The 10,234-nt window shown below is 65.2% G+C and overlaps 1 protein-coding gene across 1 annotated transcript; it reads right to left on the reverse strand.

Annotated features, from left to right (window-relative positions):
- Positions 1–13: 13 nt before the first annotated feature.
- On the reverse strand, positions 14–10,174 carry LAMB2 (laminin subunit beta 2). The gene is made up of 33 exons (XM_071550394.1): positions 9,911–10,174; positions 9,577–9,740; positions 9,353–9,488; positions 9,088–9,161; positions 8,802–8,990; positions 8,663–8,726; positions 7,564–7,766; positions 7,356–7,476; positions 6,872–7,060; positions 6,605–6,784; positions 6,416–6,528; positions 6,248–6,327; positions 6,035–6,170; positions 5,723–5,878; positions 5,508–5,635; positions 5,309–5,426; positions 5,002–5,194; positions 4,784–4,927; positions 4,446–4,677; positions 4,208–4,371; positions 3,904–4,128; positions 3,263–3,477; positions 3,074–3,170; positions 2,633–3,005; positions 2,377–2,561; positions 2,059–2,300; positions 1,788–1,991; positions 1,551–1,695; positions 1,058–1,265; positions 834–975; positions 550–726; positions 315–474; positions 14–237 (listed from the first exon to the last, which is right to left on the reverse strand). The coding sequence occupies exons 1-33, from the start codon at positions 9,966–9,968 to the stop codon at positions 101–103; spliced, it is 5,352 nt and encodes a 1,783-aa protein (XP_071406495.1). The 5' UTR covers positions 9,969–10,174; the 3' UTR covers positions 14–100.
- Positions 10,175–10,234: the final 60 nt, after the last annotated feature.

Consider the following 10,234-nt stretch of genomic DNA (forward strand, 5'->3'; position numbering starts at 1 on the left):
GGGTGCCCCGCAGCCCCCACCCCGCCCACGGTTGCGGGGCAGGCGGAGACTGGGGCGGGAGGCCGAGGGCTCCGGGAGGGGTTCGGGCCCCTCTGGGGCATCACTGGCAGGTGTTGTAGATTTGGACCTGCTGGTTGATGGTGTCCAGCACCTCCCTCATCCTGGCCTCCAGCCCACCCAGCTGCGCTGCCTTGGCGTCCAGCACCCGCTCGTTCCGCTCGTACTCCTCCTCCAGCGCTGCGGGGGCAGAGGGGACATGGGTCAGCCCGGCCTCCTGCCACTGCCCCCCCGCCCTCGCCCTGCCCTGGCCTCACCTCGCAGCCGCTGCAACTTGCCCTGGGCATCCTGCAGCAGCCCCGCGGCCTCCTCCCGCAGCTGCTGGGCCCGGCTGCCCGCCTGCCGCGCCCCCTGGGCCCGGTGCTCCACCAGCTCCTGTGCCGTCCGGTACCGGTCCCGCAGTTGCCCCTCCAGCACCTGCTGGGCAGCAGGGCTGATCAGGGGGAGCCTCGGGGTACCCCTGCTGCCCTCCATGCCCCCCGTGCCACCCACCTGCATGGCCTCGCCGGCCCGGTCCCGTGCGGTGCTCGCTGCCTCCTGGGCGCGCGCGGCTGCCAGGCTGTTGTTGGCACGTTTCACCTTCAGGGCGTCTGTCTGTCTGTCCAGGAGCCCGATGTGCTCCATGGCACCCGCCAGCTGCTTTTCTGAGCTCCCCGTCTGGGTCTGCATCTGAGGAGCAGTGGCACGGAGGACTGGTGTGGTCAGAGTGCCTGCACGGTGGGGATGAGGCCCTGCACGTTCCTGTAGGGCTGTGGTTATGGGGACAGGGCTCTTACTGTGCCGAGGGCTCTCTCGCTGTGCTGGATGTCACCAGCAGCCTCCTGCAGTGCCTGCTCGGCCATGGCCTGGGCTTGCCGTGCATCCTCCAGTGCCTGCTGCACTGCCTCGGCCGTGCCCCGCACGCCCTCCGCCCGCGACCTATCACCGGATGGCAAGGCCTCAGCGCCAGCCTGGGCTGGAGGGCTCTGGAGGGACTATGTCCCCATGTCCCCGGGCTCACCTGGCCCGCTGGGCATCCTGCAGCAGCTGCCCAGCCTGACGCACGTCACCGGCCGTCTGCTCCAGGATGGCGTCCACGCTGGCCAGGCTGCGCACCCGCGTCTTAATCTCCTCGGCCAGGCGGTGGATCTGGGTCGGGGCGGCCGGGAGTGACAGCTCCAGCACCCGGCTGGCCACCACCTCGATGCTCTCGGGGTCAGCCCCCTCCTCTGCGGGTGGGAGCAGTCAGTGTGTCCCCTGTGGCACCCCAGGATGGAGGGGACAGGCAGACTGAGCGGCAGAGGGGAGCACACGGCAGGGGACAGGAGGACACGGGATGGTTGTGGCAGAGCAGGGACCGTGCCATGCAGTGTAGGGCAGGAGTGGCACAGCCCACATGCAGCGTGGGGACCATGCAGTGTGGTGCAGTGCAGGGTCAGTGCAGTGTGGTGCTGGTGCAGAGCCACACAGCACCAGAGAGAGGGGACCAGCCCTCCCGGCATGCCGGCACTCACGGCTCAGAAAGGCCTTCACATGGCTGATTAGCTCCCGCAGCTCCTTGTTGGAACTCTCCACTCGGGCTCTCGTCTGGTTTGCCTTGTCCAGGGCTGCCTGCGCTCGCATCCGAGCCTCATCTGCCTTCCCCTTGGCCTCGGCCACCTGAGCATGGGCAGAGAACCTTGGTGCCAGCCCCAAGGACTAGAGGGCATGGCTGTGCCACCTGCTCCCACCAGCACCTGTGGGCCACACACCTTGTGGGAGAGCTGGGTCATGTCGCTGGCAGCCTGCCGCAGCTCCTCCTGGGCATGGTGTGCACGGTCCAGCGCGCTGTCAGCCTTGGACACAGCTCCACTGCAGCTCAGACCCCCACAGCGTCGTCTTCCATCCTCATCTCGGCACCCAGCACCCCCACAAGGGCTCTCAGCACAGGGCACATCGCCCACCACACCACACACCTGCAAAGCACCACAGGATCAGGGCAGCTCTGGGCACCATTCCCCTCGTCCCCTCCCCACATCCCACCTTCTCGTTGAGTGGCTGCAGGCTCAGCGCCTGTGCCCGCTCCGCCAGGTCCATCAGCGCCCGCCGACTGGCCGCATTGTGGCGATTAAATTCATCCCGCTGGCTGCCCAGGAGCTGCTCGGTGTGGTGACGGGTGGCTGCCGAGGTGCTGACCGGGCTGGGTACAGCACGGGTGGAGGTGTCCGCCTGGTGCTCGGCCTCCCGCGACTCCCCAAAAAACTGGCGGATGCTGTCATAGGCACCTGCGGGTGGCAGGGGCACTGTCAGACCCCTGGCCATGGCCCCACCACCCTGGCCTGGCTCTGTGGTGTGGCTCACCGAGGAAATTAGATGTCTTGAGGGCATGTAGCCGCTGCTCCAGGTCCTGCAGGCTGTGGTTGAGTGCACGGGCGCCCCGGTCCACAGCGTTTAGCACATGGCTGGCATTGAAGTTGGCATCCTGAGCAGCCGTCAGCTCCCCCTCCAGACGTGTCAGCCGCTCTGTTGCCTCCTCGATCTGCCGCCTGCAAAGCAAGGGGGTGACCACCCGTCCCCAGGGCCACCCTGTGAGATGTGCCCTGTGCCAGATGCTCACCGCAGCCCCTCCGTTGCATGCGTCAAGTGGGCAGCAGTGGCGGCTGTGGCATTGCGGGCGGCCACCACGTCACGCACGGTGGCCAGGTTCTCCTCTAGCCGTCGGAAGGTGCCCTCGAAGACTCCAGCAGCTCCAGTGTGCTGCAGGAGGCTGGCCCGCTGCTCCAGCGCCCTGGCACGGGCAGCCAGGTCCTGCACCACACGGTCCCAGTCCCCAAAGCAGGGGTGGCAGGGCTGGCAGGCAGGGAAGGTACCAGAAAAGCCCCGGGCACACTGGTCACAGCGGACTCCAGAGATACCAGGCCGGCAGTCACAATGGCCGCTGCTGCGGTGGCACTGGGCACTGGCTATGCCACGAGGGTCACAGTCACAGGCTGCAGGGAGAGTGGTGTCAGTGTGCCATGGGGCCCACTGTGGTCCCCCTGCTGGCACCAGCTCTCACCTCGGCACTGCTGTCGTGGATCGCCCCAGTGGTGCTCCTGGCAGTCGGTGCAAGTCCGGCCCCCAAAGCCCGGCCGGCAGGAGCACTGCCCTGTGAACTGACAGACACAGCGTGGCCGAGGCTGGCACTGCTGCAGCACACCCCCAGCCCCGCCCCATTCTGCCACCCCTTGTCACAGTCGTGTCTCACCTGGTTGCAGGCAGGTGACAGGGCGTGCTGGGGGTGGCAGGCACAGGGCTGGCAGCCCTGCCCGCTGGCCAGGTTCCAGAAGTTGGGGCTACAGCGGTCGCAGCTCTGACCCTCCACGTGGGGCAGGCAGTGGCACTGCCCGCTGCGCCTGTCACAGTGGCACTGCTGGGGACCACAGGTGCTGGCGTCAGTGCCCAGGGGGTTGCAGGAGCAACCTGGAACCAACAGGCATAGTGATCAGTGACAGGGATGAGGGAATTGGGAGGGGATGGGGACAGAATGACAGAAATGGGGATGAGATTGAGATGGATATGGGGATACAGGCAGGGATGGGATAGTGATGGATGAGGATGAGGCAGGAGGCAGACAGAGAATGGACAGGGATGGAGTGGAGATGGGATGGAGGTGGGATGAGAGCAGGATAAGGACAACCGATAGGGGTGGAATAGAGATGGGACAGGGTGGGGATAGAGATGGAATAAGGATTGTATGGAGAACGATGGATGACAATGGGGATGGGATGGCAGTGGGGACAGCAATGGCCATGGAATGAGGATATAGATGGGATGGTACAAGTTGGGCACGGGGACAACAATGGGGTCTGAAGGCAAGTCTGTCTCGGCGTGGCAGTGGGTACTCACGCCTGCAGCTGTGCCGCATGGCATCGCCATAGTAGCCGGGCTGGCACTCGGCGCAATGTGGCCCTGCCGTGTTGTACAGGCAGCGGAGGCACTGCCCTGTGCGCCGGTCACACGCCTCAGGGTCTGTCGCATCGATGTTATCATGGCACTGGCAGGGCAGGCAGCGCCCACCGGGCTGCTGTGGGTCCCCATAGTACCCAGGGGCACACTCATCACAGCGGGGACCTGCAGGCACAACGTGCTGGGCAGTGCTCAGGGATGGGGGACCCCTGAGAGCACTGAGCACGCTGCAGTGGGCACCCACCTGTGTACCCAGGGCTGCAGTGGCAGACAACCTGCTGGGAGCGGCTGTCCTGGTAGCAGGAAGCAGCAAAGTGGCGGGGTGTGCTGGGCCCGTCAGGACAGGGGCAGGGCCGGCAGTGCTGCCCAGAGCCCAGCGACGGGTTCCCAAAGTGCCCAGCTGCACACCTGTGGGCAGGAGATCAGCAAGGGCCGGGCTGCTGGCAGCACCCTTGCCTGGCCTGGGCACATACCCCACCTACCTCTGGCACCTCTCACCATCCGTGTGGTCACGGCAGCGCAGGCAGCTGCCCGTCCGGGGGTCGCAGTTCTCAGCATGCCCATTGCACTGGCAGGGCCGGCAGAAGGGGAAGCCCCAGTGGCCGGGCTGGCAGCGGTCACAGCGTGGGCCATGGGCACCCTCGCGGCAGGGGCACTGCCCTGTGGTGCTGTCACAGACGGTGCTCACTGAGCCCTCACGGCTGCACTGGCATGCTGGAAGGCACAGCACCCATGGTGTCTGTCCCTGAGCTGCAGAGAGCATCCCTCCCTGGCACCCTCAGCCCTGGAGCACCCAGCTCCTTTCCTGACTGCCACTCACATCTGCACCCGCCTGGCCCGAAGCCGAAGGTTCCTGGGAAGCAGCGGTCACAGCGCCGTCCCATGACATTGGGTTTGCACTGGCACTGCCCACCCTGGGGCTGGCACTCAGCACTGAGTGAGCCCTGAGGATCGCAGAGGCAGGCTGCGGGCAGAGAGCAGGGTCAGTGTCGGCTGCCACGGGATGGGGTGTGGGATGGGGCTCAGGGCCATACTCACGCAGAGCCCCATCATGCAGGATGGCCGAGAGGCTGTGCAGGAGGCTTGAACAGGGCTCAGCCACTGGCGAGGGCCCTGCAGCGTGGAAGGGCTGGGCACAGCGGTACCGCTCAAAGGTCTCCCGGCGCTCCATGGAACTGGAGTCACCCGCAATAAACATCTCCAGCGAGGAGTAATGGGGCAGGAGCACCAGCTGGGGGCGAGTCAATGGAATGTCATGCCCCTCTCTCTACATGTCCCTCTATAGCTCCATCCTATCCCCCTGACAGGTTGCTGTCCCCGATCCCACTGCCTGTCTGCCCCTCACCGAATCAATAAGCACGCTGGCAGTGGGATCCTGCTGAGCAGCAGCACAGCCCAGCTCCAGGCGGAGGGTGTAGGAGACACCCTTCTCCAGACAGATAGGCTGGGGCAGCACCACATACCTGGTGGAGGAAAAAAAAAGCAAGGGCAGCCATGTGCCTCCAGTGAGTTCCAGCACAGCCCAACCCCAGTGAGGCGCTCACCTGGCACCAGAGGGGAAGCTGGTGGAGAGCTGGTCATCGGCTGGGATAGTGTTTCCACAAGGGCTGCTGGCAGAGACAGGGCTGGGGCGCAGAACCCTCAGCCTTACCTCCTGCCAGGCCTCCGGGTGCTGCCAGAAGAAAAGGGGCAGGGTCACTCCCCACCAACTCCCAGTTTGGTGATACATCCCATCACAGGCTTCACATATGGTGCTCACCTGGGGCTCATAGCGGATGACTACATCATACTCAGTGGAGAAAGGCACATCGCTCACATGAAACTCCACCCAGCCACCTTCCAACATGCGGGCAAAGCCTCTACCCGTCCATGAAGGTGGGCGGTCCATGGGTGGCTCACGCTCCACCACCGAGCCCTGGTGCAAGAGGGGGGTTGTGAGACGGGACCCTAAAAATTGCCTTGGCCAGTAGGCACTGCCCTGCCCTGGGCAGCAAGGCTTGAGACCCTGCAAGGAGGCACCCACTGCCCTGCTCTGCCTGATGTCCTCCCCAGAGGCAGCTGCATCCCTTACCTGATGCAGTCGAGCATCCTCAGCCTCATAGGTGTAATGGTCCAGGTTGATGCGGTAAAAACCAGGCTCCACCTGCTCACACTGTCGTCCCATCACATGGCTGCGGCACTGGCACTGCCCTGTCTCCGTAGCACACCTGGTACCCCAGCAGCACCATCAGCTCTGACGCTGTCAGGGATGCCCCTGGCCTCCTGCATCCCCACAAAGACTTACAGGTTGTTGCGGGCACCTCCCACGTCGCAGTCACAGGGCCGGCAGCCCTGGAGGTCATGGCTCAGCCCCCAGTGCTCAGGCTGCAGAGGACAAGGGTGTCAGAGAGTGCCCAGCTGTGGTGCTGCAGTACCAAGAACTGTGCATGGGCTCCAGCACAGCCCCACTCACCAGGCACTGGTTGCATTTGTGCCCGGTCACCAGCCGCTTGCAGAAGCACTCCCCGCTGACAGGGTCACACCGGCTGCCATCGGCCACTGTGCCACGGGGGTCACAGTGGCACCCTGCAGGGAGAGCCAGCAGTGTCCAGAAATGCCAAACCATACTCCTGACCCTAATGGATGCCACCCCGGTACCTACGCTGGCAGCCCCGTGGGTTTTCAGTGCTGAGGCTGAAGAAGCCAGGTTTGCAGTGGTCACAACGGGGACCAGCCACGTGCTCCTTGCAGCGACACTGCCCCGCAATCAGCCCCCTGGCTGGGTCATCAGCTCCATCACACAGCCCACCATCCAGAGAGCCCGCCGGGTCACAGTCACAGGCTGCGGGTGCAGTTAGGGTCAGCACCATGACCACCAAAGCACCATCCTGCAGAGCCTGTCCCACGTCATGGACCCCCTGGCACTGACCTCGGCACACCATGGGGTCCCGCAGGTCCTTGGTGGGATCCTTGTAGTAGAAGGGTTTGCAGAGGTGGCAGCGGCGACCCATAGTGTTGTGCTGGCAGCCATCACACACGGCCCCACTGGTGTTCCCCGTGGCCAGGAACACAGCCATATCAAAGTGGCACCGTCGCGAGTGCTCATTGCAGTCACAGCCTGCAGGGACAGCAACACGGCACAGCATGTGGCACCCCAGCCCTCTCTTGGCAGGTAGCATCTCCAGGGCTAAACCTCCCCAACCTGGACTTCCCTTACCCTTAATGCAGCACCACAACCTCAAACCTCTCCAAACTACAGGCTGCAGCACCCCAAAACCTCCCAGCCAGTCTGCAGGATGCCAGTCTCCACTCAACCATATCCACCTTGCAGCATCCCAAGCCTCCTGGCAAAGCCTGCCAGCCACAGCACCGGCATCACTGTGGCAGGAGCTGGGGCCAGCAAGGGCACTCACGGCGACAGGCGTTGGTGCTGGAGCCCTCGGCTGGGCGCCAGGGCAGGTCATGGTAGAAGTCCTCACAGCGCTCACAGTTCAGCCCCTGTGTGTGATGCTTGCAGACACAGCGCCCATGCACCTGCCGGGATGCTGCGGTCAGAGCCTACAGAACTAGACAGCACAGCTACCCAGCTCTGGCAGGGTATATGGGACTGGCTCACCCTACCATGCCTTCAGCAGCGGCGGGAGCTCCGCTGAGCGGGGCACACTCAGAGGCGTGCCCGTAGCAGAAGCAGTTCCCGCGCATCACCAGCTCATAGAGTGCATAGTAGTACTTCTCCCGGATCTCCCGCCGCGAGTCCAGCAGGTTGTCCCCCAGCGTGTGCAGCTTGGTGAGGTTCACCCGCAGGTTGGTGACGCGCAGCAGGTCTAGGGCATGGAGAGACTTGTGTTGGCACAGTGGCTGGGCACATCCATGCACAGCACCACCTCTGCTGGGCACAGCTGGACTGGGCTGTGCATGGCACAGGGGGGTCTGAGTGGTTCACTGGAGCTGGGCATGGCTTGGCTCTGTTGGGCATGGCTGTGGTGGGCTGTGCATGACATGGGGTGTCTGTGTAGGGCAGCTGTCCAGGCTGGGCTGTTATGGTTTTCTACAGCACAGTGTGTTGGCCCAGGGCTGTGCATGGTTTTGCTCACAGGCACGTGGTTGCATGTGGCCAGGAAGGGCTGTATGTAGCTGTGGGGGTTCAACTCCCATGCACATGGCTGTGCAGTCTGCCTGTGTGTGGGCCAGGGCTCTGCATGCCCCAGCAGAGGCAGGCTGAGACCCCCATCAGTGCAGAACAATGCCCTGAGCACAGCACCTCTACAGATGGTGGGGCACTCACCACTGCGGGCTGTGCCTAGGAAACAGCTGTGCCTGGTGGATACAGCCTGGGGGCCCTGGCAGGACAGAACGGCTCCTCCAGAACTACAGCTTCCCAGCAGCCCTGCCCTGCAGATTCCTCCCCTCCTGCTCCCAGTCTAAATTTAGCCCTGGATGATTAACCCACTGCATCTTGTGCCCAGCATGACTCCCCATCTTACACCGTGGCTGCTGCTCAGTGCTGGGCACGGCCATGGCACAACCATCCCCCTCCACTTGACCCAATGCAGCCTGACCTTTAGCTGCTCCCACAGGGCAGGGTGCAGGAGGGGCCCAAGCCCCCACAGGCTGGATCAGGCCCTGACTTCACTGTGAGGCTTAGAGCAGGGAGAGAGCAGCCAAAATAACTGTGCCCAAAATAGAGCAGCCAGGCAGGAGCCCAGGGCTGGCGACTCACTCTGGATGGCGGGGCTGTAGGGGTCCTGGATGGGGATAGCAGGGTCCAGCACCCGGTAGATCACCTAGAGGGGACACCAAGGTGATGAGGAGAGAGCTGGGGATCCCCCAACCCTCCTGGTGTGCTGTTGGGGCCTAACCTCCCCCTCAGTGGAAGGCTCGATGTCAGAGTAGCGGGACTCGCAGACAATGTCGTCGATGCGGCGCGGGGGCCCATGGGGGACATGGGGAAAGGAGGCAGCGCAGTCATAGGCGAAGTAGCGATAGACCTTCCAGCTGCGCCCAAAGTCGGCTGAGCGCTCCACCAGCATGGCCGCGGGGCGGAAGGTCTGCAAGATACCCAGGTGAGACTGGGGTCAGCCTCACAGGCCCTGGGGACCTCTCCCATCACATCCCAACATGGACATCCTGAATGTTGGGACCCACCTTGAAGGTCATGATGAGGTGGGTGAAGTGGAACTCGGCCTCCAGGTCCAGCTGGATGCTAACGTGCTCCATGCCTGGGGATGACAGGTGTGATCGCTGGGAGTACCCACCCGCAGATCCCGGGGGCTCGTCCCCCCCACCCGGCCGTGGTCCAGGGGTGCGGCTGAGGCCGCCAGCTGAGTCACACTTCCTCAGCGTGGGCGGAAGGGAAGGAGAGCCCCCCGGGACACGACAGGATGCCCCGCCACCCCCACCCACTGCTGACCATTCTCCGACTGCCACCAGGCTTTCTTGGGGCGGGGGGCGAAGCTGGTGACCACATTCTCTATGCGGTGGCTGTTGGTGTTGGTGCGAGCGTCGTACGGTCGCCTCGAGTCACAGATGAAGCACTTTTTCTCCTCCTGCGAGTGGGAGACTCAGCGTGTGTCCCCAACCCTGTCCCGTAACCCACATCCCCGTCCGGAGCCCCCGAGCCCCCGTCCCACTCACCTGGAGGTGGCTGACGATGCAGTAGGGCTGGGGCCGGCGCAGCCCACAGGTGGAGGTGGCACTCAGGCTGGCGGCTCGCCCCACCAGCAGGTCCCCGGTGGCCGGGTAGCAGCTGCCGCGGGCACAGCCCTGGGGGGAATCGGGGGCCAGGGCGTCCCCCAGCCCTGCGGGGCAGCGGGTCACTGAGCGCGGCGGGGGCGCAGAGCGGGGCCGGGGCCGGGGCTCCCCGCGCCGTGCCCGGGGCCCTTTCCGCGGTCGCCCGGAAACAGGGCGGCGGGCCGGGCCGGCCCCCGGTGCCCACCGGCCCACGGCGGGGCGGCGGGCGCGGACTCACCGGCCAGCAGAGGCAGCAGCAGGAGGGCGGCGGGGCTCGGCTTCGCCGGGCTCCGCATCGCGGGGCGCGACGGGGCGGAAAGGGGCGCAAAAGGCGCGCAAAGGGGGCGCTCGGCAGGTGCCCGGCGATCCCGTCCCGTTCTGACCCGCCAGTTCCCGTCCTCGATCCCGTTCCCACTCTCGGCCCCGGCCCCGTCCCGGTCCCTCCCGGCCCCTCCGAACTGGGCGGCAGGCGCAGCGCTCGGGGCTGTGCGGAAAGCGCGGGGCGGATCCCGGCCGGAGCGGGGAGCGGGGGAGCGAAGCGGCCGGGACAGGCGGGACACGG

Source organism: Pithys albifrons, chromosome 3, assembly GCF_047495875.1.
Source record: "Pithys albifrons albifrons isolate INPA30051 chromosome 3, PitAlb_v1, whole genome shotgun sequence".
Lineage (NCBI taxonomy): Eukaryota > Metazoa > Chordata > Aves > Passeriformes > Thamnophilidae > Pithys > Pithys albifrons.